The sequence below is a fragment of the Heptranchias perlo genome, chromosome 13 (genome assembly GCF_035084215.1).
Source record: "Heptranchias perlo isolate sHepPer1 chromosome 13, sHepPer1.hap1, whole genome shotgun sequence".
Taxonomy (NCBI): Eukaryota; Metazoa; Chordata; class Chondrichthyes; order Hexanchiformes; family Hexanchidae; genus Heptranchias; species Heptranchias perlo.
Window position 1 is genome coordinate 56,982,651 of NC_090337.1, and position 27,445 is coordinate 57,010,095.

General features: G+C 44.7%; 1 protein-coding gene across 2 annotated transcripts; it reads left to right on the forward strand.

Moving 5' to 3' along the window:
- The first annotated feature begins 216 nt into the window (after positions 1 to 216).
- Positions 217 to 27,445, forward strand: LOC137331613 (coagulation factor X). Of its 2 annotated transcripts, none has more exons than XM_067995525.1 (9): positions 217 to 245; positions 4,868 to 4,968; positions 7,756 to 7,916; positions 8,993 to 9,017; positions 15,860 to 15,973; positions 17,155 to 17,289; positions 19,324 to 19,511; positions 23,618 to 23,735; positions 26,281 to 27,445. In XM_067995525.1, exons 2-9 carry the CDS (start codon positions 4,899 to 4,901, stop codon positions 26,841 to 26,843), a joined length of 1,374 nt encoding a protein of 457 aa, XP_067851626.1. In that variant the 5' UTR covers positions 217 to 245; positions 4,868 to 4,898; the 3' UTR covers positions 26,844 to 27,445. The 2 variants fall into 2 exon arrangements, with proteins under 2 accessions (XP_067851626.1, XP_067851627.1); XM_067995526.1 differs by lacking the exon at positions 217 to 245 and adding an exon at positions 4,032 to 4,163.

Sequence of the window (27,445 nt, forward strand, 5' to 3'; positions counted from 1 at the left end):
TACAGCACCTCAATCAATGGCTCCTATCAGACAATTCAACCAGACCAGGGATCAAACCTGAGCCACAATGAACCATCAGAGATCTTGTTATATTCTCAGTGAGGCTTGTACCTGCTGTCCTTTCACTGGGAAAAAAAACCCAGGAATCCAAATGATTGATTGGCTGAGTCAATATTTGGAGTAAGTTAGTTATCAACTTGTGTTCTGTTTGAATGAATTGGAATTTAGCAGAGGGACAGGACAAGGTAAGTGCAAAACTGTCCTAATGATTGAATAAAAGCTTAAACTAGACCGATCGAGCTATGAAACTATCCTAATGTAGAATCGGATTGCGTTGTTACATTAAACACAGTGCATTTGATGCTTTCAAACTACAAGTTTTTAAACAAATAAAATATTCTCTTTTAACAGAAGAGAGCTGTACTGAGTGAATTCATTCAGGAATCTATCCTATTTCTGAATTACTTGACTAATGTCTTTGCAGCAGAACTTGGGAGGCTTAAGATGTTCCTGCTTTAAACAGGAAATCTCAACACCAAGGACCATTCACAAAATATTCTGAGTCCATGTTGAGAGTTTGATCCATTTTTGTTATGGCCGCATGTTGATGGTGTGATTGAGGAGCTGGTTTTAGGGAATTGCAGGGCTGCTCCATTGATCCTGTCATTTTGACAATATGTGTGTTAATCCCACCCGCTCACACTCCTGGATTGACAACTCCACCAACTCACTTTCTCCACAGTGCTTATCGTTTAAACACAATATTTAAAACAATTGGGTAAAAATAGTATCTGAAATTGTTTGACAAGCAGAGTCCATGATGGGGCAATCGTAGGTTTCTATGGAAGGATGTGCTAAATGGGCCGAATGGTCTCCAATACCTGTACTTATCTTTGTCATCCCTGTGAATATATTGATGCAGATAATGCGATTGCTTTTTGTTTGATTTTCAAATGCGTCCGAATGGCAAGACTTCCTCTTTAAATACCTCACAGAATTATAAAAGGATTAAGTCTGGCTTAGTGAGCAATATTGACCCTCTTGGATCTTAACTGGAATTTGTGAAGGTGTCACTTATAGAAATTATAAAAATTGCAGTATGGAAAGAATTTGCATTGATATAGCATCCTTCAGTTCTTCAGGATGTCCCAAAGCGGTTCAAGGCTAATGAATTACTTTTGAGGTGTAGTCTCTGTTGTTATCACCGATTTCCTTTGCCCCACCATTGGCGGCCGTACCTTCAGATATCTAGGCCCTAAGCTCTAGAATTCCCTCCCTAAGCCTCTCAGCCTTTCTACCTCTCTCCTCCTTTAAGACACTCCTTAAAACCTACTGGTTTGACCAAGCTTTTGACCACCTGTCCTAATGTCTCCTTATGTGGCTCAGTGTCACAGTTTGTCTGATAATGTTCCTGTGAAGCGCCTTAGGATGTTTTACTACGTTAAAGGTACTATATAAATGCAACTTGTTATATAAGCAAAATGACAGCCACATTGCACACAGCAAGGTGTCACACACAGCAAATAAGATAAATGACCAGTTAATCAGTTTTGGTGGGGTTGGTTGGCCAGGACACCAGGGGAACTTGCTGCTCTTTTTCAAACAGTGCCATGGGATCTTTTTACATCCACCTGAACAAGCGAACAGAATCTTTGTTTAACATCTCCTCTGAAGGACAAAACCGACAATGCAGCTTTCCCTCAGTACTACACTTAGGTGTCAGCCTAGATTCCCTGTTGTGTCCTGGGTCTTGCACCCATGACAGTCAGATTCTAAAGTAAGAGTGCTGCCACTCAGGCAAGCTGACACATGAAAAGAGGCCTATTGTACCTGTGCTAACCTGAGTTCTTCAATTAGAACTGTCTCATCCTATTTCAGGACCCTTTCCCTGCATCCTTTTATATTTTTTCTTCCCAAATACTCATGCCATTCCCTTTTAAACGATGTTACAATCTCGGCCTCAATAGCCGCTTGTGTGAAGCATTACGGGGCTGAAATTTCGCTCTCGTGCTCTGAGCGCAGCGGATTGGACAATTGAGTGCAGAGGACTTGCGCCCATTTTAAGCTGATTTGCGCTTGCCCTGGGTTTTCTCATGGGCCTGCTATGGAGTATAGGAAGCTTGTGCTGTTTCATGCCAGCCTCGTTCGAGCACTCATTCAGGTGTTGGGGACCATCCTTGCTGTCCCAGGAATACTAATACATTGCACCCTTGCCACGAGGCCAGTCCTTTGCCCCTTGGAGCAAAGCACAGTCCTGCGGGCACACAGCAACCGGGAGTACATTTTAAAGCTGTACTCTCAGATCTTTTGCAGAGCTGATTTTTGGGCAGTTTTTTTCTTCCTTTGTATTGGGCCTTTGCTCACTGTATTTTAGGATTGGATCTTTCATTTGTTATTTTTTTTGTTTTGAAATTAAGTTTTGCTGTCCTACCATTGAAGATAGTTTGTCTGAAATAGGCAACAACACACTGTGGATAGCAGGGGACATTCTTCCGTGGGTTCCCATTGCCCTTAGGGAGATGGAGGACGAGGAGAGGTTGTAAAGCCAAGAGCAGAGGCCGGTTCACCACCTGTATGCCTCTCTTCAATGGGGACCATGGAGTGGTGGCTCAATATGTCAAGGACTTGAGAGCTGGGGCATTTCTCCAGTCTGCAAATGCTCTCTTCTATTGTGGGCTTCCTTTGTCTGCAATCTTAAAGAGATTGATGAAACGCTGACTGTATCCTGATGCCTGCCATTGGCAAGAGTGTTAGAACAAGCAGCATGCAAGTGAGTAATGGGGAAGTCTTTAATGGCCTCGCTTACCACTTGCGCAAGGTTTCCTGGGAAGGTGAAAGATGTGTCATGCATGAATATGGTTGCCTTATGCTAATGTTAGAGAGAGTAAAGGGGAGTGTATAGATAACAAAGCATCTCCTGACTATGCAGCTGGTAATAGGGGGGAAGTCTTTGAGTGAGTGTGTGTGTTGCAGGCATGTCTTTGCAGAACATCACTAAGAGACAACTGCAGCAACTGCAGGACTCACATCTTAGCAAAATTCATTAAAGTGTTCATTAGAATTTTTTCATCTGGAAAGATGACCTCTTCACTGCCGAAGCTGCATAGGCCTGCTCAGTCACCTCTTCCCTGGCAGTCCTAAGAGCCGGTCTCTGTACACTGATTGTTCAACAGACAAGGTGCAGACACTGTACCCATGTGATTTAGCGTGGACAAGTGCAGATACTATACCCCATATGATTTAAGGTAGACAAGGTGCAGACACTGTATCCCATGTGATTTAAGGTAGACAAGGTGCAGACACTGTATCCCATGTGATTTAAGGTAGACAATGTGCAGACACTGTATCCCATGTGATTTAAGGTAGACAAGGTGCAGACACTGTATCCCATGTGATTTAAGGTAGACAAGGTGCAGACACTGTATCCCATATGATTTAAGGTAGACAATGTGCAGACACTGTATCCCATGTGATTTAAGGTAGACAAGGTGCAGACACTGTATCCCATGTGATTTAAGGTAGACAAGGTGCAGACATTGTATCCCATGTGATTTAAGGTAGACAAGGTGCAGACACTGTATCCCATGTGATTTAAGGTAGACAAGGTGCAGACACTGTATCCCATGTGATTTAAGGTAGACAAGGTGCAGACACTGTATCCCATGTGATTTAAGGTAGACAAGGTGCAGACACTATCCCATGAGTTTGAAACAGAAAAAGTAGAAACACTCTACTGCAGGAGTGTTAAACAGACACGGCCCAAACACCGAACTCCAGGGCCCAGACACTGAACACCAGAAATTCTACGGTAAATAGGGTTCATACACTGAACCTCAGAATTTTTACAGTAGACAAGGCCCAGACACTGAATCCCAGGAGTTTTAGAATAAAATGGGTCCAAAGCCTGAGATATTGAACCTGAAGGAGTTTACAGTAGACAGTACCCAGACACTGAATCCCAGGTGGTTTACAGGAAGTGGGAAGAGAATTAATGAAATGTTAACTGAATATTTTTACATTTATCTAGTGTGGATAGAGATTCCCAACGATGGGAAGGTGGGTATCCTGGCTCCATTGGTTGAAAATGATCTGCTGACACATGTGGACAGAGCTGTAGAGCAGCAAGTTTGACAGCAGTTGTACAGTTTGAAATTACTCAACAGGTTAGATTTATTCATTGGACAGCCCAATACTCAACAGTGTGGGATAAATATAAAGCATGGGGGAGAGGGGGGTTTCCAGCCAGTAGTTGGGCAATGCCTGGAAAAGGACAGCTTGATAAAGGGCAGCCAGCAGAGATTCAGCAATGGGCGGGGTGGGGTGGGGTGGGTATGTTTACTAACTTGGTGGAGTTACCCGAATATTTTGCAGAAGGAAGGAAACACAAAGAAACTGCTTAGGATTTAGGAACAGTTTTTCATAAAGTTCCGCTTGTGTCAAAGTGTTCAATTAACAAACTGTCAGTATTAAAACGGTTGTAACTGAACTCCCAGTGCTCAAGGATAACTAGTTTTAAAAGTTGGAGTGTGAAAGACTGAGATTTGCTACCTAATAGTTGGCTCAGTGTTTTGTATTCCTGAGGTAATTGTTATTAGAGTTAAATCGTAGGCTGAGTGATACTACTGGCCCTTGCTACCCATGGTAAGTGCCTTTACCAACAAAACTACTTGACAGTAAGTGGGGGTAGAGGTAAATTTCGGTGGAAAGTGGCAAATGTTCCCTCCTGCTCTGGCCTAGTAGAAACAGGCCATGTCAATGTTTTGCAGAGTTGACCATTTGTGGATTGCAGTTCAGAGAAACAAGCTGGCTCAAGGGGTTTCATTGAATGGCAGGTTCTGGTCCCTGATCATGCCCTTTCTTTATCCAGACAGACTAAGTTTTGCTATCAATCCCTGAAGATGCTGGGATATTATTGGTATTTGGTGTCGTTGATGCTGGTGGCCTGTACAGGTGGTGTAAAGAGCTCAGGTAGGTGCCGAGGTCACACTGACCCTGCTTTGAGTTGTCTGAGTATTAATGAGGTGTGCTCAGAAATAGAATTGATCGTATTGCTGCATCAAGAAGAAGCACTTGAGAGGGAAATAAGTGCCAGGCAATGACCATCTCCAACAAGAGAGAGTCTAACCACCTCCCCTTGACATTCAACGGCATTACCATCGCCAAATCTCCCACCATCAATATCTTGGGGGTCACCATTGACCAGAAACTTAACTGGACCAGCCATATAAATACTGTGGCTACCAGAGCAGGTCAGAGGCTGGATATTCTGCGACGAGTGACTCACCTCCTGACTCCCCAAAACTTTCCACCATTTACACGGCACAAGTCAGGAGTGTGATGGAATACTCTCCACTTGCCTGGATGAGTGCAGCTCCAACAACACTCAAGAAGCTTGTCGCCATCCAGGACAAAGCAGCCCGCTTGATTGGCACCCCATCCACCACCCTAAACATTCACTCCCTTCACCACCGGCGCACTGTGGCTGCAGTGTGTACCATCCACAGGATGCATTGCAGCAACTCGCCAAGGCTTCTTTGACAGCACCTCCCAAACCCACGACCTCTACCACCTAGAAGGACAAGAGCAGCAGGCACATGGGAACAACACCACCTGCACGTTCCCCTCCAAGTCACACACCATCCCGACTTGGAAATATATCGCCGTTCCTTCATTGTTGCAGGGTCAAAATCCTGGAACTCCCTTCCTAACAGCACTGTGGGAGAACCTTCACCACACGGACTGCAGCGGTTCAAGAAGGCGGCTCACCACCACCTTCTCAAGGGCAATTAGGGATGGGCAATAAATGCTGACCTCGCCAGCAACGCCCACATCCATTGAACGATTAAAAAAAATGGCTAATTTATCAACATTAACACCTATGACATGAAAGGCTTCTTTTGGTATTAAAACATTGACCTAGCTGATCAATTTGGTACAGTGTCTTGAATGGACACTTGGACACGTACAATATTAGCACTGGAAGCCTACAATAAACAGTCTTATAGTAAAGTGTGAAGGACTAAAACAGATTCTGAAGTTCAATAGGCTCATCCCAAAAACTATTGCCTCTTAGTTGCTCACTATCTCTATCCAATTTTCCCTTAAATCCTCCACATTATCTATCCTCACTGCCTCCTTGCCATTCCAATTTACATGTTCACCACCCTCTGCATAAAGCAGTTTAATGTAAAGGCCCCAAAAATCCACGGAGCGGCATATCTCGATTTAAGTGCACCCACCCTAGACCTCTGCAACTGACCCTGCCAAAGTTCATGGGGAGACCCCTTAATTATCAAGCCAATGGTGGGCACTTGCACCACTGGAGGTACATCTGAGGCATCCTCCATTGGCATAAGGCTGGAGAATGTGGTGGAGTGCTGGGCCGGGACGGTTGTTGGACACCCCCTGAAAGAAATCTGTGGGTGATCTCATGACCCCTTTTATTGGGGACCACTTTCAAAGTTGTTTTTTTAAAGTTGCGCCCAAATCTTTGCCGATCCAATAGAGCTGGTACCTATGCTGACCTTATTCTGAGTCCCTCTGAAGGCCCAGAACAAAGGTACTCCTGACGGAGTCTCCACCCTCACAAGGCCATGCTGGAAAGTTCCCCACTAGAACCCGACCTAGTTTCCGTCTGTTATGGAATAGCTGCAGATTTGCAAGGTCAACTGTACGAGCGTCTTCCATGTTCTGAGCTTTAACCCATGAGCCTGGTTCTTGAGTTTGTAGTAATCTTGAACAAATTACTGAGCCTCAATTTAACGACTCCCTTAAGGAAATTGACTATCTCCCCTGAGCTTTCTCTTCTCCAAAGTATACAATCCCAGGCTGGCCAGCATCTCCTTGCAGCTCCAATACCTTAATCCAGGAATCAATTTGGTTCCCTTTTCTCCAACCTCGCCCCTCCCCCCCGCCAAAGCTTGAATATCCTTGCTGTAGCACAGTGACCAGGATTGTGCACAGTACTTCAGGTACGGTCATACCAATGCCTTGTATAGACTCAGGTTATAGTCCAACAGCTTTATTTGAAATCACAAGCTTTCGGAGCTTTCCTCCTTCGTCAGGTGAGTGCAGGGTTCCATAAAGGCACAGCATATATAGTCAGAGAACAATGCCTGGTGATTACAGATAATCTTTCCAACTGCCCGTTATCACACCTCGGCAGAGAGATAATCACAGCAATCAAAGGAGTGAATGGTGTTCAGACAGAGAAACATTACATCCAAGAATACTGAATACACAAGCGGTCAGATCAGACAGAGAGAGAGAGAGACACCGAAAGGCAGAGAGAGAGAGAGAATGACCAGTTGTATTAAAAACAGATAACATTTTTTTCGCTGGTGGGGTTACATGTAGCGTGACATGAACTCAAGATCCCGGTTGAGGCCGTCCTCATGGATGCGGAACTTGGCTATCAATTTCTGCTCGACGATTTTGCGTTGTCGTGTGTCTCGAAGGCCGCCTTGGAGAATGCTTACCCGAAGATCGGAGGCTGAATGTCCTTGACTGCTGAAGTGTTCCCTGACAGGGAGGGAACCCTCCTGTCACGACGCTCCACTTTTCCAGCTTCCACCCTAACTTACCCCGAGCACAATAGCGGGATAGGCCCAGGAAACCCACCCACGATTCGACAGCCGCATCGCAGAATGGCTCGCAAAGCACAAAAAAACTGTTAATAAAAGGTTCGAGCTCTGAACAATTCTGGATGCAGCCTGGATTAGCAATTGTGAACTTATTTCCCCCACATTTTTACAGCATTTTTCCAGAAGGATGAAGCAAACAGAGTGCTGAAAATTCAGAAACGTGCAAACTGGTTCTGGGAAGAGATAAAACCAGGATCTCTGGAGAGAGAATGCTACGAGGAAGCCTGCTCATTTGAGGAAGCAGAAGAAATTTATAAATCCAGAGAGAGAACCGTAAGAATATGTACCCATAACTGCACATGGATGTGTGTACATACCTGTGTATTGTCTACATGTCTGTGTGTTGTGTACTTGTCTGTGTGTGTTTGAGTATGCGTGTACATGCTTGTCTAAGTCTGTGTGTGAATGTGTATACTAGTCTGAGTTTGGATGCATGTGTGTGTATATATATATATATATATAAAATGTACATTTATACGTTTGGGGATGTGTACATATGTATATGTCTGCATGTTTGTGTGTTTATATCTGTACATGACTGTTCTTGGCTGCATGTGTGTCCTGCAGATGTTTGTACATTTTGGTGTGTAATGTCTGTGTGTTTGGGTTCAGGTGTATATATGTTTGTGTGTATGTGTAACATAATCTATTGTGTGTTTGATTGGCATATGTGTACCTTTATGTGTTTTTGGATGCATATGTTTACATGTCTGTTTTTGAGCACATATGTACGTTTATATGTGTGTGTGCATGTTGGATTGTTTTGATCTAAGTGTGTATATGATCCACTGCCAGGTCCCAGTTCTGCTCCCAGTGTCCAGTAACAGGTCCCACTCAAAGGCTCATTTCCTGTCCCAGGTCCAAGTTCCATCTCATTCCCACTCCTCCCAGTCCCAGTCCCACTCCTACTCTCAGTCCTGTCCCAGTGCAATGGACTAATTCTGTGTAAGAGTCTGCTTCCTGTGTACCATGTGACCTTTCCCCAGGTGCTCCCTGTGCTACATGGAGTCAAGTGTAGTCTGAGTATTTCCATTTCACCTCAGAGTATTGTGTTTTAAAATGGACTCTAGTTGGGGAGCAGCCTCTTGAACACCATTTGCCTTGCATTGTATGGCAATTTGCTGGTGATAGAAGGTTAAACCAACAGTGTTGAAAACTAGCTTTAACCAAATTAATAAACTGCAAACAGATGGCCCACTCTCATTTACCATGTGGCTGAGACCTTTGTCAGAATGTCATAGTCACAGCTCATAGGTCCATCAGAAGTTGATGAAATGAGGGCAGGTATTGGTTAATGACTCCCAGGAGTAAATCACAGGAATTTTAACAAACTCTTTTTCTTTTAACAGATGGAGTTCTGGTTTTTATACAAAAGTAAGTGCTAGTTTTATCACTTGTGGTGAAATGGCTTGTTTCTGAGATACCCCCTTCCCCCATTATATCTATTGTGATAATTAGTTAGAGCTTGTGTATTAAATAATAATTCCGATTGAGTCAATCCTAAGTGGTGGCCAGTATTTACAGAGCTGTCAATAGTGGACAAATCCTGGCTGTGAGATTTTCCATTGTACCTGACCCCTGAGGTGTTGCCTCACACCATAACTAAATGCAGCAAGCTGAATGTATCATACAGGCCGCAGAGCGCGTCGCGACACGTGGGTATTGGTATGCTGTACTCCTCCCTCTCTCATCCTTGTTTTCCTATTTTCCCTCTGTCTCTTTTTTTTACAGGCTGCCTGGCTTGGGATTTGCAAGCATTTTCTCTTGCAGATATGGAGATGGGGTAAACCCCAACATCCAAAGCACCAGTGAAAGCCCTCTATTAAAGATTAGGCTGAAATTTAACTGAAGCCTTCTAGCGCTGCTAGGAATGCTGGAATATCCCACATCCACAAGGTTCCCTTATTTTTGGATCAGCAAAAGAAATGCTTGGAATTACTGACACAATTCCTGCGCACTTGAGACTCTGACCCTCAGATACCAGAGTGCCACCTCACACAAGCTTCCCAACAATTATAGTATCTGGACAGCAGCCATAGCGAATGGCCAATATGCTGGTCATTTGGTGTAAGTTGGGGAGAGGTTCATTTGATGCAGGGTGTTGAGGTGGGGTATGACTAAAATTCCACCTGCAGCTGCATAAGCAAGCAGAGGCTCTACACAACAAGATGGTTTCCTGCATAAGAGCGGCAGAGGTCACTTTGCCTCAATCCGCCTGAACTGGAGCAAACTCCCCAATTAAGCACCGGGTCAGCAGAGGTCATTTCAAGGGGAACTGAGGGAAACCTAGAATCATCCTACGTCTACTTGCATCTGAAGGCACCACAGACAGGGCAAAAAAGAGAAACCATTCCTGATCTTTGACCGTTAGCACATGGCCAGCACAAAGCATCTGTGGGCACAGGGCTTCCCACGTCTCTATCCCAAAAAGCATTAGCTGAGTGAGTTCTAAGGTTGTGATTTGCTTCCTCCCCCTGATGTCCCTCCTCCTGTGGACTGTCCTTTGTGGGAATTGAGTGCAATCTTTCCCTGCATGACAAAAGAATGCTTGTTATTGTCGGTCACAGACTGTTTCATTTGACAATTTGACAATTCCCGCAGAGGTGATAAGGTTTCAACGGGCAGGCAAGCATTGCAGGATGCTGCATCCATTTAATTGAAGCCTTCGATATGCAGGTGTCACTACAGATCATTTAGTGCACAGGGTGATTTTCTTAAGGTTGTGAATGCACTATTAGGATAAATATAAATCTACTGTCTGAAATGGCCCGACTATACGTTAATGGTAGGTTCCAGCCGTTACACTTACCTTTGCTGATCTTGTGAGATCATTAAGCCTGATGCTGCATAGGAGTAGACTCTTGGGGGTTTGCCACTCACTACCTGTGCCACTTCCTTCCACATGGCTCTGGCTGCTGTATTGGCAGACCTCTTGCCACTCACTCCGACTATTGCTCCCCCTCTATACCACCCCGTATCTAATTTCAGTAAGAAGAATACTTATATAATTCTGAGAAGTTTGCCACTTGTTCCTGTTGGAGCCATGTCTTCAGGTTCCTGCATGTTGACTCTGCTTTAAAGGAGTCCATCTTTAAATGCTGCCGCTGCACCCTCAGAAGTACTTTCACTGACCCGCCCCCCACCCCCCACATATTTTCCGAGCCTCCCAGGTGCAGTGTACTGATTGCTGGCCAGACTGGCATCTTTGTCCCACCCAGCAATATTGTAATGAGATGACCCCCACAACATCTCGCAGGGTCAGCATTTGGTCCATTAGGCGAGTGGAAGTCCCACCCTGTGGCATTTCCAGTGGCGGATCACAGGACTCAAAATTTCAGGGCCTGTAGGCTTTGAGGTTTACTTGCAGTAGCCTCAGTTTGGCCTAGCTCCCTTGCTAGAGCAGCCCAGACCTGTGAAAAATATTTTTTTTAAATATCAAAATATACTTTATTTCATAAAATTTAAAAATACACACAGTTCAATGTATAAGGATGCAGTTTCAAGTAATATAGTTCGAACCAATACAATGCAGATCATACACACTATGATCTCATTATCACAATTCAAAACACAGTACATATCATCTAATATATTCTGTACAGTACAAAGTGGGGTGGCCTTATATGGTGGCCTGTGAAATATACAACCCCTAGACTACTAGATGCAAGACGGAAACACTGACTGTGGACTGCCACTTGGTCAATATAATCCAGTACTATGAAACTTCTGACCACCAAGCTGTCCATCAAAGAGGACTACAACCAATCAATGCCCCTGTCCCCATCTCAAAGCTCTCAGACACTGCTGTCAATCAAACCCACTACCCTGGGAGAGACTGGAGTCTGATTCTTTGATCTCTGTCAAGGTGGTATGGGGCCACCTGTGCAGCTCTACTCAAACAAAAGACAGTTGATGACTACATCTCTCATGATTATGTTATATCAAACAGCGATTCATCAATGTGAAGTGGATAACCATCATTTCACAATGGCAAAGAAGTTTAGGATTGAATGTGTTGGCCCCAGGCCAATTAAACAATTAAAACTTTAGACAACTCATTGGGCATGATTTTAATATGCTGGTGGGATGGCAGCAGGTGCGGGGGGGGCAATGGGCGCGCGGCAAACCCAAATAATAAAATCTTACCGTTCCCCACGTGATTGCGACTTAATTGGTGCCCCTTATTATTGTTTCTGGTTTGCCGTCCGAAAGATACGCAGTGGGCGGACTGCGCACCCGCATGACCTGCCGTCAGCTGGAGCGTCTGGATTTAAAGGGCCATTGCACCAATGGCTTTTGCTGGATCAAGGAGCAAGCACACAGAATGGAGCAGCACAGGGGCAAGCCAGCTCCAAGATTCAGTGATGCCTCACTTGAGGTGCTGCAGGCCGGGGTGAGGAGGAGGAGGGAACTATTTTACCCGGCTGACAGGAGGAAGTGTCCTGCCTCTGCCACCAGGAAAGCCTGGCTCAAGGTGGCAGAGGAGGTCACCAGCAAGAGAAATATTTTCCGCACTTGGGTCCAGTGCAGGAAGCGTTTCAATGACCTAACTAGGTCAGCAAAGGTGAGTACACTTACTGATTCTCCTGCATTCCATGTCGCACATCACCACCGCCCCCTCAACTCATTCTACACTGCCAAGACTACTCCATCACATCACTCCTCACACCCACTTAAAGCTCATCCTCAACTTACCTTCACTTCCTCACCTCCCCATTTGTGACCCCACCACTGCCACTCACCCCAATCTTGATCCAATGTGATGTCTCTGTCTGACACTCACCCTCTGATCCATCTCTTTCACGGTCAGCCTCACCCAAAGCAATCCATTCATCGGTTGGCCACTTCACCATCACTCACTCACACGTCTGTACTTTCTCCCCTTGTAGGAGAAAAGAGTGCAAAATGCGTGTGAGAGGGCGAGGACTGGTGGGGGGGGGGGCCACAACAAATAGTGGTCCTCATAGATGCGGAGGAGGAGGCCCTGGAGATCAGCCGCACCCCCGAGTGCCTGTCCGTCAGGGACGCCGAGACTGGCACCCCACAAACGTCTGGTGACACAACTTTAACATTCATCACACACAACATGAATTGATGTTCACAATGATTGGCATGTTGAACACCTCAGTATGCTCAACGCAACATGACACATCTGTGATGATACTTAATATTGCTTTCGGTTCTCTTCCAGGCCCTTCAATGTCTAAAGTGATGGGAGAGGGCGATTCCTCAGAGGAGCTCCCGGCCTCTGAGGGCGCACTGTCACATCTCAGCGAGCCATCCACCAGCGCAGATACTCACACCTCGGTAGATGCGTATAGTCAGTTAGTTGGGTTGGCACCTGGTGAGTCACCACACACAAGTGAGCACGAGCAGACACTGGTGGCAGGGGCAGCTGTGCAGAGTCCGCGTCGATGGACGCACTCCTCTCCAGGCTCTGCTCAGCTGGACGCAGATGCTGAACCCCGGGAGCCATCTTTTAAAAGGAGAATGATTGAGGGACAGCAGCACATTTGTGAGGTACTGGAACAGCTGTCATGCACACTCTCCACAATAGGTAGAGGATGGAGGAGTCCAACTCCTGCATTAGTGGAATAGTGGCACAGGTAAATGCAGGAATGTCTGCGATGGTATTAAGGCTAGCCTCCTTGAGCTTCAAGCACTTCTCACAAATGAGTCCATTCAGGCCCTGACAACGGCTGTGTGGACTCATGGTGAACAACATTCTGCCGCCATAAACATGCAGACAGAAACTTTACAACTGGGCTTCCAAGGCATCACGCATGTCCTCCAAACTGTTGTCCAGCAGGGTGATAGGAGTGATGTAGGCCTGGCCCAGGAGATGGATGATGGTGAAAGGGGACATGGAAGTGGGGACGCCACTCAAAGTGCTCCCACGTCTTACCCATTGCCCCCCTCTCAACCAGTACCCGCAACGCTGCCTCCTCTCTAGGTGGCCGAGTCTGCCCCTGCACAGGTGCAGGTGGAGCAGTCTTTGGAGGGGCCCTCATGGGCTCCAAAACCCAGAGGGTGTAGGCCGAAAGCATCTAAGCAGTCGGGGCATGAACATGAGCAACCTGCCACCACCTCTGCTGCAGCCACAGGGGATGCACCACGTAGAAGTAGTGGGAAGAGAAAAGGCTAAGGATTTGTGATCACGAAGGGTTTGCACAAGAGTGTCTGACAGACTGTCATGTTTTTCATTTCTATTTTTTTTTGTTAAATTCACATTAAATGTTATCATTCTCACCACTGCTGCCGCGTCTTGCCTATTCTTGACCGCCTTTTGTGATAGCGCCCTTTCATGTGTTTCATCATGAACGGCGAGACCTGATGCCACCCAGTGGGTGAGTTTACAGTGGGTGTATGTGTAGTTGTCCGTCTGTTTTGTGTGGGGGGGGGGATGGTGTTGGCGCTGCTCTTTCCAGGTGGTCTGACGACTGGACTATTCTCAGTTTATGATCTCTTTATGAGAATCGTTCACATATCAGTGACTCCCTGGCCTCACGAGCAGCCAGGTGAGCCGCTGCTCTGCCAATGGTCTCCGAGGAGCCAGCCTTTAAGGCTGTTTGGCGCGTGGAAGACGGCCGGGATGTTGGATTCCCTCAGAATGAATGAATCATGGCAGCTGCCAATGAATCTGGCACACACGTGAAGGAATCTTTTCCAGTACTCACAAACGAGCTTTGAAGGAATGATACCCCTTTCAGTTGATGAATAGTCCTGCCTCGTGTGGAGGTGCTCGGGTTGCTATATTTATGCAATCGATTGCACCCTGTACCCGTAGGAAGCCAGCCACAGAGTGGAAACCCACTGCCCTCTCCATCTGGCTGAGGTCGTCCATGAGGAAGCTGATGTAGTGGGACGCCCTGCGAAACAAACCACCTGTCTTATGCACTTGTGGGCAGAAGACTGAGAGACCCCGACGATGTCACCGGTGGCGCCCTGGAAGGATCCGGAGGTGAAGAAGTTGAGGGCGGTGGTCACTTTAACTGCGACAGGCAATGCGATGCCACCAGGCCCAGTCGGGAGCAGGTCAGCATGAAGAAGGCTGCAGGTGTCTGCGACCACCTGGCGACTCACTCTCAGCCTTCGTAGGCACTGCTCCTCAGGGAGGTCCAGGAAGCTCAGCCTTGGTCTGTCGACCCGCTCATGAGGGTAGTGCTTCCTGCGACGTTGGTCCCTCTCTGCTCCTGTGCAGGTGCCTGTAGTACACCTCTGTGTTGTGGAGCTGCAAGTGGTGGAAGTGTACACCGTGCCTGGGGAGGATGGTGATGTTCCTTCTCCTCGGATGTACTGGTGAATGCAGCCATTGCGCCCCCCCACTCCCTCATCCTGATGGTGTCAGTTTGAGGGGGTCCAAAAAGTAGGTAAATATGTGTAAACAGAACAATTCTGAGTGTGAACCAAGAATTTTCAGTCTAAACACAAAGATCTCCCAGCCAAAAGTTTGAGAGAACTGAGGGCCCTGCTGCAATAACTCACCTTTTATCCCCATCTGTCAAACAGGAATTTAAATGTCTAAATGGCTGCTGGCTGCAACCCGCCGAGTTTTCCATGCCGTGTTTCACACAACACGGGAAACACGTTGAGGCAGCGTTGAAATCGCTTACCAGCATAATTAATTACGTTAATGCAGATTTCAAGTACTTTTTGTACTTCAATTGTTGGTTTAAATATCATCCTGCCGGCTTTAATTGCAGGTGGGACTTCTGGGTTCGGGAACGGTGCCTGCACCCAGATGGGTCTGGGTCGTGTGTGTTCTTAATGCGGGTTGGAGCTGGGATTCCTTCCCGCTCCAGAAATGCCCGATTTTGTTTGCCCCCCGCCCCCTACCCACTTCAAAGTTAAAAATGTGCCCATTGTGTTTGCCCCAGACACTTGCACCTTTTGCAGCCTTCTCCAACCAATTTATCTGGTCTGAATAGATGGCTTTTCAGTGGAGAAATACTTTGTGTGACCTTGGATGCAAATCCCTTGCATGCTGTTTCTAGCACTTGAAGATACAAGTTAAAAATTCAACACAGGCAAAAAGCAAATTTTTGTTGTAGGAATGAATTTACTGAATGCTGATCAAACCATTTATTTAATTCAACCCAAGCCAAACTCCATTATCCAGAATCTTCAGGCTTTACCATACACTCATATTGCAGACTACCTGTTAACAAATTCTTGAAGTGTTTCACTGAATTCTTTTCTCTCTGCCTCACTCCCAGATCTAAATCCTTGTAAACTGACGCCATGTCACAATGGTGGTTTGTGTATGATCACCGGCTACAGTTACATCTGCCTCTGCCCTCCCCTGTGGAAAGGACAGCATTGTGAAACAGGTTTGTGGCTGCTTCTGATAATGTGTATCAACCCCTCCCAATAATGTATATCAGTTCATAATATGCATCAAATCATCTCTACCAATAATATGTATCAACCCACCCTCCTGATAATGTGTATCATTGGTCTGCGTCTATGTGTGGTGTACGTGTGTGTGTGCATGTATGGTGCGGTGTACTTGTATGTGCGTGTGTATGTTTGTTTGGGTTGCTGCTCATTGCTGACCTTGCTAAGTTGGATACCTTCTTCCACACATCCTCCAATGTACAGTGAGAGACATCACCCAACATTCACACATGTGCGATGAGCCCCTCACCACATTTGTTGGAACCTCTGATCATTAGTGGGTTGCCGTACTGCCCAAACAGGGCATTTTTGCAAAAAATAATCTGTAGCACCTCTACAGTGAAACAAACTTTTCAGGATCTTCTCGCTCCCTCTACGAGATTGCCAAGCTGTGCATTCTATGGCTAATTGACTCTAATGTAGAGACGCTACAGATTATTTTTTGGCCACAATACACCAGCTGAGGCTTAACCAGTGATTTATAAAGCAAGGAAGTTATGCTTGCTTCCTTGTCTTTGTATTCTATGCCTATATTAATAAAGCCAAGGATCCCAGATGCTTTTTTAACAGCCCTCTCAACTTGTCCTGCCACGCTTAAAGATTTGTGTATGTGCACCCCCAGGTCTCTCTGTTCCCGCACCCCCTTTAAAATTGTACCATTTAGTTTATATTGCCTCTCCTCATTCTTCCTTCCAAAATGAATCACTTCACACTTCTCTGCGTTAAATTTTATCTGCCATGTGTCTGCCCATTTCACCAGTCTGTCTATCTCCTCCTGAAGTCTGTTACTATCCTCCTCACTGTTTACTACATTTCCAAGCTTCATGTTATCTGCAAACTTTGAAATTATGCCCTCCATACCCAAGTCCAGGTCATTAATATATATCAAAAGAGCAGTGGTCCCAACACCGACCCCTGGAGGATTCCACTGTATACTTCCCTCCAGTCTGAAAAACAACCGTTCACCACTACTCTCTACTTTCTGTCCCGTAGCTAATTTCATATCCATGTTGCCACTGTCCCTTTAATCACATGGCTGATGAGTCACTGTTTAATCCTGATAATGAGAGGAGTCATTTTTTTCCTTGTGTTTGTATGTTATTCTTTAATTCAGGGAATCTGGATTGTGAATATAAGAACGGCTATTGTCAGCAGTACTGCAACATTAACAAGACAACACAAATGGCAACATGCAGCTGTATGGAAGGTTATCAACTGAATGAAGATCAACGGACCTGTGTTAAAAATGGTACTGAGTCCACCTGTCACTAACTCACTAAATATTTATAATAACCACAAGCAGCATCTCTACTAAGAATTGTCCAAACTTGACCAGTATGGACAATTATAGTTTGAGAGAATCAAGCCTGGGATTTTCACTTGTGCCGCTCTGCTTAAGGAGTTTTGTTTTCTAATGGGGGTGGAGACAAGGTAGGACTTGTTATGTTGCATACAAAGAAACCTCCCCTTCCCACTGATGTGCAGCTATTGTCACATTGAGGTGCAGTTCCCAAGGTTTCCTGGAATTAACAGTGAATTGTCACAATTTTAGACATAGATGGGGAAAGAGTTTCCTGTGAGGAAATGATTGGAGTTGCAAATCTAAAATTGTCAAACTGCCACCTTCAATGCATGGATATGATTATAAACCATGGCGAGCTGTTCTAACCTCGATGTGGCCTGTGGCCAATCAGCAGTGTAAAGTGACTAAAGGCGATCGGGTTTTTTTTTCAAAAAATTTACTTTATTCATAAAATTTGCAGCAATACATACAACACAGTTGTCATATCACATTCCAAACGTACACAATACAGATTATACAATTTGCAGGTTACATCAAGTGCAGTTCAATAAACACATTGTACATAATTACAGTTCATGGCACTCTAGGGTGCCTCATTGCATCACAGTCAATACAGATTATTGATTACAGAGTCATTACAGGTACATTACATCAATTTGAATTTTACATTTTGCCCGAGGGGTTTTTCCCTGATTGCAGCCCCTCGGTATACAATGGCGGGAAGGCTCTAAACGGTTGCCTTTCCCCACAGAGCCTTTGTGGTGGCCGCACCCAGCCTCAGTGCGTCCCTGAGCACGTAGTCCTGGACCTTGGAATGTACCAGTCTGCAACACCTGGTTGAGGACAGCTCCTTGCACTGGAAGACCAGCAAGTTTCAGGCAGACCAAAGGGCGCTGTGTCGAATGTGATAGCTCCTGAGCTTTTAGGACCCTGGAAGTATCGATTCCAAGAAGGCAACTAGACGTTTAAGTAAATAAGAGCAGAAAATTCTGGGAATACAGTCAGCAGCCAGAATTAGAAAAGACAGGTCATAAAACCCTTCATCAGATGAAAGGCATACACCTGAAATGTCCTAACCTGTCCAACATTTGCATTTCCCTTTTTATTTTATAGGTTAAATAAACATTCTGGAGTTTTGCATGATTTACATTTGGGGCAGGAGATTAACTGAGTTGGGTGGAGTCTGTGACGGGACAGATTGGACATTCTGTGGTTTCAAGGGCTCCAGTTTGCGGGTCTGATGAGGTAGATTGGACTGTCTGTGGGTCTGATAGGGTGGATTGGGCAGTCTTGTGTGTTTGATGGACCTTTGCGCAGTTTTCTTCTTGCATGCTTTATGATGTTCTTATGAATGTTAACTGTCTGCTTTTTAAATTCTACTTTTAGTAGTAACTTTTTTTTGCAGGATATATATTTCACACAGGCTAAAGGTAGTCAGCCAATAACACAGTTGGTGAGTTGCTGGGGATTATTTGCAGGTTTGTTTTGGGAGATGCCTTGAATAGTTGTTCAAGACACTGGTGTCACCCTGGTTGTTACACAAGCTAGTAATTAACTCAGGGCTAAAATTAGGGGAGAGCAGCACCTCTGTGGTAATGTGTGATATGTAGTAGGAGACGTGTGTCAGTTTGAAATAGACCATGTAGGAAACCTCCAGCCACCCCCCTGAAGGCTATATGCCCAATCCATGCCTGCCTAGTTGACGTATTAGGATATTGTTTGGAGTGCGATGGCAGTTTTAGACATATCTTTGATACTGCAGGAGAATTTCCGCCCAATCCCCGGTAGCCCAGTGGCGTCGTGCTCTTGGTTATGGGAACATCTAAATCTTTAGCCATCTGAAGCTAACTGAATATGAATCACAAGTGTCAGCTTACTTAAACTAACCTTCAGGATAAACTTTAACCAACTAGCATCTCGCTGCATCCTTCAAATTCCATTGGATTTGGGTTTATGTTTGTCTTCTTTGTTCAAATCCAGTTACATACCCATGTGGGATGATACCTCTGTATGGATCACGAACTCGCTTGCTGGATGAGGAACAATATTCCCTCAATGAAACAGACACGGACTCTGATTACTTAGCAAAGTTAAATTACAATGAAACAGAAACTCACAAGCGAATTATTGGTGGAGATCTTTGCAGACGAGGTCTTTGTCCTTGGCAGGTGAGACCCAAGATCTAAAATGGTATCTACCCATTTGCTTCAGACATCCTAACAGCCATATTAGTGTATGTGTTACCAACACATTGTGGAGATGAAGTTTGGATGTGCAAAGTCTGGTGACATTTTGTGGAGATGGTGTTTGCATAAAGACTAAGGGAATGACGTTCCTGTGATTAGCCCTCAGGCAATACTAATTCCCCAAGTGCTAGCATAGGAAATAAAGGCTGAAACCAGTGACGGAGACCTGGGGCTATCATTAAATTAGGCAGAAGTGGGAGGAGGACCTAGTCTTCCTGCCTCATTTTCTTGTTCCTTTTGCCAAAGGGCACCCACTTCGAGAGGAGCCAAGAAGAAGCAAACCTTAAGGCAGGGCACCCATCCCTTTTCTGATTGGCCGATCTGAGAGGGGCAGGCCGTGGCCCTGCAGGCAAGTCCCTTTCCTGCTTTTCAGAGGGTTCAGGCCAGGGTTTGGCTGGCGGCCTTTTGGCTGTTGTTTTTGGATAGCGGCCAGAAAGGCCCGACACAGCAGCTCTTTGGCCTCGCTGCACCTGTTCAGTGCCCAGACAGAGTGGGGCCAGGAAGCTCATCCCCTACATATGTGTACAATGATGAACTGTAATTTTGTATTGATGTGCTCTCAGAAATTGTGCTTCCTATGATCAGCCACTGCATTAGCATCACATGACACCAGGTTGTCGAACAGGAATTTCAGTCATCAGTCGATGTATCGTCGCCCAATTACACAGTGAGATATTTGTACATTTACACAGAACATATTTGCCTTGGATTCCTTCTTCCATTGCCTTAATGGAGGTGTTACCCGACTTATTTTAAATGGGCTAATATGCTAATTCATACACTAGTATCCCACAGAATAATTTCACAGCCCCTATACGGCCAAGAATAGAGATAAAGAGAGAAGTAACTGCTGGAGCCTTCAGTGACTCTTAGCTGCAGCGGAATGATTCTTTGTGTAAATACAAGTGTGACACTGAACGGCCCATCCAGGATGGCTTTTGGTAAAGGAGTTCACCAGAGAGTTTCCCAGAGAAAACTTTCATCCATTCACAATGATCCAACAGGTAAGAAATCTACATAAAGAAAGAACTTGAATTTTTATAGAGCCTTATTACATCCTCAGGATGTCCCAAAGCACTTTACAAACAATGAATCACCGTTGTTATGTAGAGAAACGTGAAGGCAGTTTGTTTTTGATGTTGGTTAAGGAAGGAATATTGGTCAGGAGACTGGGAGAACTCCCTGGATCGTTTCCGTCCACTTGAGCTGGCAGACAGAGCCTTGGTTTAACGTCTCATCCAAAAGACGGCACCGCCAGCAATACAGCACTTCACAGAGTGTCAGTCTAGATTATGTACCCATGTGCATAGTGGGGCTTCAACCCATGACTCAAAGGTGAGAGTGCTCAGACTGAGCCAAGTTGATGCCTACAAAATAGAATCTGTGCTCTAGCTTCAGAGGGAAGGGGTCCAGACAAGTCGTTAGAAATTAAATGTGGACACATGAGCTTAAATAGTCTGATCTGGCGTAAGCTTGACTGGAAGTCTGGCAGCACATGCCTGACCTTGTAAGTCCAGAATCAGCCTGAGTAACATGGTATGGAGAGCTCCTGTCGTGGGATTTCACCCATTGATGGATGGGAACTCAGAGTAGGATTTAAGGGCCTGCAGAAACTTAAAGAGGCTGCCATCGTGGTTTGTGGCTTTCACACCAGTAAGCTCTTTTGGCGCCTCCCTCTCTGAAAGGAGTTTAGCAGTGCAGAGAACATCCTACTTTTAAGATGAGGCTATAGAAATTCTGCTGCAGGGAGTGAGGCACAGAGAAGGATCTGTTTGGGATAGAGTGGTGAAGGAGGCCCAGTGAGATGGTTACCAGCATAAATGCCGTGGGGATCATTCCCACCTGGAGGGATGAATGGAAGAGTTTGATGACTATACAAGGTCAAGGAACCTATGGTTATCTTCCATTAACTATGTGTACAGAGCATCCATGGCAGTTACAATCACCTCCTCTCAAACTATCTTAAAGGACTTTCAGTGCTGGCCATAGGCACCAATTGTACTGCAGGGTCCACTTAGCACCATCAGCCTTTGCGCACAAGGTGTGAATGCAGAACAATGAGCAATCAGCCCGAAGTAATGTAGCTGAACGATGTTGGGACATGTTATGATACCCATGATACCTGGATCTCACTATTGCACCATTACAATTGACACCTCTCACTTCAACTGTGGTTGCAGAGAAGACAGCCCATAAGAAAAAAAAGAGTATGTCCTACAGCAGGAACTCCTAACATATGTCGTGATACACCATGTGAAGAGAAGCCTCGCAAACCCCGGGGCAAGAGGCCATTGAGGAAATTGAAGATGTAGAAGTAATGGCCCCAACTTGGGGATCAATGTAACCTTCTCCTGCTGTTCTCTCATTCAATCACACATAGTTCCCCAAATACTGTCATCTCCCTGAGTATCACATCCTCTGCTCTGGTCTCCACACTATAAAAAAAATAGAGGCACTGGAGAAAATGAAAAAAAGATTCACCAGGCTGATACCAGAAATGAGAGTTTATACCTATCAAGGAACAGGCTGGGGCTCTTTTCTCTAGAACAGACTGAGGGGTGACCTGATAGAGGTCTTTAAGATTATGAAAGGGTTTGATAGGGTAGATGTAGAGAAGATATTTCCACTTGTGGGGGAGACCTGGAGAGGGGCCATTATTATAAGATAGCCACTAATAAATCCAATAGGGAATTCAGGAGAAACTTCTTTACCCAGAGAGTGGTTAAAGGTGGAACTCACTACCACAAGGAGTAGTTGAGGCGACTGACATAGATGTATTTAAGGGGAAGCTAGATAAACACATGAGGGAGAATGAAATAGAAGGATATGTTGATAGTGTTAGATGAAAAAGGGTGGGAGGAGGCTCACGTGGAGCATAAACACCTGCATAGACCAGTTGGGCTGAATGGTCTGTTTCTGTGCTATACATTCTTTGTAGTTCTTTGCTCCTTGAATATTACACACTTAGCTCCATGAATATTAGGTGCTCAGGTCCCTGAATATCACACATGCAATTCCCTGAAAATTACACCCTGTGCTCCCTGAGCATGACTCCGTCAGTTCCCTGAGTATGACATATGCAATTCACTGAATAATATCACATTCATATGATCAATCATTTCAAATGTACTCTTAACACCTTGCTAGTTGGTTTTTCAGTGCTGTAACACAACACTTCATTGTTCTCCCCTTGCACCTGTGCCTTGTCTCTGTATAGCAACACCAGTATATATGGGACATTGCAGGTTGACGAAAGTACTGCAAAAGGCTATTTGCATTTCTTTTCATTCCTTCTCCATGAAACCTGTTTTTAGACCTCTCACCAGATTAATATTTGCAGCAATACTCAGGGGTTCTATCCCATAATGTTTTGACCCAGCAGCCAGTCTTCCGGGTGTCTATGTCTTTCCCTGTGGCCTTCCCCTTTACCTCTATTATGAGGAGAAAGAAGAGTTATGAGCAACAATAGTGCATTTAGATCAGGACTGAAGATTTGGCAGTGACACTAGCAGCAGGAGATCATTCCCCACCTCACTTCTGGTGAGGACTCGCTATAAACAAAAATCTAGGCCATAGAAACTTCAAGCCACAGAAACAGGCCCATTAAATCTGAGCCAATGATTTTCTCCACATCAGCTACCTGGTCTAATCCCATGCTTCTGCTTGCTTTAATATTCCTCCTATCTAATTCCTTTTTAAAAGTACTAATGGATTCTTTCAACAGTGGTTTGTGGCAGAGAATTCCATATTTTAATCTCCCTCTGGAAATATTTTTTTTCTAACCCCTCCTTTGATGCTTATTTGTGGTTATCTTAAATTTGTGTCCTCTCGTAACCATCTTGCTGAACAATGAGATTGGTTACAAGCAATCACTACTTACTCAATAATGACCCATCACAATCTTGAACTTACCATATCACCCTTTAACCTTCTCAGCTGTAGTGTAAAAAGCCCTAGCCTGAATTAGCTTCCTTTTACGCAAACACAGTGCTGAGCTGTATTACTTACTATCTTTTTGCTGTTCTTAGGTGTTGATACATACTGAGGATGATTACGGATTCTGTGGTGGGACCTTGATCAATAGTCGTTGGGTTGTGACTGCAGCCCACTGCTTTGATAGTATAAGGCCACACTCAATTATAGCAGGTGAGAGGCATTTATATATATATATTTTAAATGTGTTAATCTCCAAAATAACAGGCTGCAAATACCACACAAAGACAGAGAGTTCACAGACAACATGGCACTGCGTGATAGCCTGGGTAAAATAGTCATTGAGAAAACATGAATGTCCATTGTTAAATAAAATTTGCTTTCTTCTTCCAGATTTGAATCAGGCCACTTTTACCAGGGTCTCAATCTTTCTAAACTCACCATGCCTTGACACCTACCCCCAACTGTAACAAAACAAGAGAAATGTAACTTTCCAAGCTCACTACACATACTATCAAAAATCTGGAAAGGTCAAATCACCAGCATTTGAATTAATTTCTGTTTCTCTTCCACATTTCTATCTCTCTTCTACTTCAGTTCTCTCTCACACTTCTTCACTTCTCTCGGCCTCTCTCCTGTCCCTTTCAATTCAGCATCCCCTCCTTCAGCTCAATCTCTCTCCTCTTCCTCCTTCAGTTATTTCTCTTCCATCCCTTTATCTGTCCCTCTTACCTCTATCTCACTCTTTCACTTGTCCTTCTGCTCTCATTTGTCTTTTTCTCATCTCACTTTTGTCACTCCTTTTTCTCCTCCTCCTTCATTTCTCCTTTTCCTCCTTCACTTCTCTCCACTTTCACTTCTATCTTCCTTATCCTTCACGTTTTTTTCTCCTTTACATTTTTCTCTCTTCTTCACTTGTTTCTTTCTCCTCCTTCACTGCTCTCAATCCACTTTTTTCTCTCTCCTCTGCTTGTTTCTCTTTCCTGCTTTGTTTGTTTCTTCCTTTTTCCTCTTTTGTTACTGCTTTTATTTTTTAAAAACTTATCTCTCTCCTATACTGGCTCGCTTCTCCTTCACATCTGTGTATGTTTCCTTCACTATTTCCCTCATTCTTTCCATCGTCTCTTCATTCTTGCCTGTTTCTCCTTCACTTGTGTCTCTCCTCATCTGTTGCTCCTTCATTTGTGTATTTTCCTTCACTTCTATCTCTGTTCACTTGTCTCTTTCTTCCCTTCACCTGTCTCTCCTCCTTATCCGTCCTTTTGCTGCTCCATTTCTATTCATCACTTCTTTCTCTGCACTTTCATTTGTCTCCTTCCTTTTACAGCTGTCTCTCTCCTCCCTCACTTATCCCTCTTTCTAACCTATTTACCTTCATCTCTTCACATCACTCTCACTTCTGTCTCTCTCCTTTTTCACTTGTTTTCTCCTTTGCTTCTTTTTCTCTTGTCTTCCACTTGTCTCTCTCTTCCAATTCTCTTTTCCTCCCTCCATTTCTGTGCCTGTCTTGCTTCACTTCTGATGTCTCCTACCACCTTCTGTCTGTCTCTCTTTCATAAATGTCGTGTTTCTTCACCTTCAGTTCTGTGGTGCTCCCTCCTTTATTTCTAGCAGTTTTCTCTTTCACTTCTGCCTTCAATACTGTCTCTTCTTTCTCCTCTTCACTTTTGTTTCTCTCTGCTCCATCTCGCACTCTCCTCCATTATTGTTTGTCTGTCTCTCGCCTTTATTTCTGTTTCTCTCTCCTCCATAAAAGGGGAAACTTCTTGTTTAGAAAAAAATGTTAAGACTAATGGGGATTTCTGTCCCTTCACAGCCTCACCACCACTTGTGGTGCTGGAGTTATTCAGTTGGGGAGCTGTCATTAATAACATATGGCTGAATTTTAAGTAACTTTTTCCTTATTTTATGAAAGTTCCTGTTTCCTTGTTAATGGAAAATGATGCGTGCTCACTGCCAAACCCCCTCCTGCAGTTGTTAATGGCTAATGATCGGGTACAGGAACCCTGGCTGATTTGCAGCCCTCACTGTCTCCGGTCGGCTACAATATTTTACATTATTGTCTAATTTCTCTTCTCTCTCTCCCCTCCCCCCACCCCCAAGAAAATGCTGACTCTTGCTGAGGTACAGTCTGATATCTCATCCAAATGACTGTACTTCATCTGCAGGCATAGACAGTGACTGTCAGCAAGATATTTAACTGATGTCATTTGACCCAGTGTCCACACACTTGCAGGAGTCACTGGATAGTGATCAGGAGTGGGAACCTCAGCTGATTTTTCTTCTTCCCAACCAAGGGGTGCTCTGGCTGTGATCAGCTAACTCAACACACACCCGGTATGGGATCTTCTAGACTGTGTGGTTCAGCTGCTTTAAGCAGCTGACCCAGAGAGGAACTGAGCAGTATCACTGAGCAATAGGGTTGACTTTATTTTGACGAACCACCTGAAACATCACATTTTATTTTAAAGACTTCTTACTTCAGATGGAATCATAGAACCTTACAGCATAAAGGAGGCCATTCGACCCTTCATGCCTGTGCCAGCTCTCTGAAAGAGCTAGCCAATTAGTCCCACGCCCCTGCTCTTTCCTCTCAGCCTTGCTAATTTTTCCTTTTCAAGCATTTATCCAATTCCCTTTTGAAAGTTACTATTGAATCTGCTTCCACCACCCTTTCATGTATGGCATTTCAGATCGTAACAACTGCATAAATTAAATGACATAAGCAGGTTCTGACACTTTGCTCTTACTCCCCCAGGTGAATTTGACAAACTTCGAACGGAGAGCTGGGAGGAGAAGGTTTTAGTGAAGAAGTTTCTGATCCACCCTCAGTATGACCCAATAATATATGACAATGACATTGCCCTTCTGTACTTGGATCAACATGTGAATTTTAGTACTTCCATTGCTCCAATTTGCCTGCCCAACGACAACCTGGGCCGGCTCCTACTGCAGGATGGGAAAATGGGGATGGTGAGTGGCTGGGGCCTGACCTACGAAAGAGGCAGGTCGTCCCGATTCTTGAGGCGAGTCCAACTTCCATACGTTGAACAGGAGGCTTGCATAAAATCGACGACGTTGTCAGTCACAGATAATATGTTCTGTGCTGGATACAAAGATGAATCCATGGATTCCTGTAAAGGTGACAGTGGGGGACCCTACGCAGTTTTATATCGAAATACATGGTATCTGATTGGCGTAATTAGCTGGGGTGAGGGCTGTGGCCGAAAAGGAAAATACGGATTGTATACCAGGGTGCCTGGTTACTTATCATGGATAGATGATACATTATCAGAACAAAGCGACAGACGTTGTGAATGAACAGAACAATAGCACAAGCGAAAGGCAGTTAAACAGTAGACACATGACTGAGGCATTGGGTTATACAATACCATTATGACACTGGCAGCAACTCTCAAAATTGCTATTTATCTTTATTAAAAAATTAGCCCCAGTTAAAATAGTTTGAGCGTGCCAATTTATCATCAACAGAAGGTATAGCCGATAATATTCTAGCCTAGTAATTGCTGCTGGTGATAGCAGCGAATGAATACTTAATACATTCATTTGATGTTCTCTGTTGGCTATTTTAGCAGAGATGTCAAACCATTTTAAATAAACTGATTAACATTGGGTTAAAATATGGACAGAGGAAAGTCATACAAACACCAGAATCATTGGCTCACTATCTGCAAAAGGAATTTCTAGGCTTGAATTTCTTCTGAGAGACTCACGGGTGGTACTATCACCAGTGGTTGCTGAATTGTCAGAGTGAGATAACTATTTGTAAATTACATCTGTGTCTCATTTATAGTGTGATGGCGGGAGGGAACATTCAGCTCCTGTCACTATCAGAAGCAGCCTTGGTTGGTACACATAACACACATCCATGTAGACTGGTTATTAAATGATGTGGACTTCAA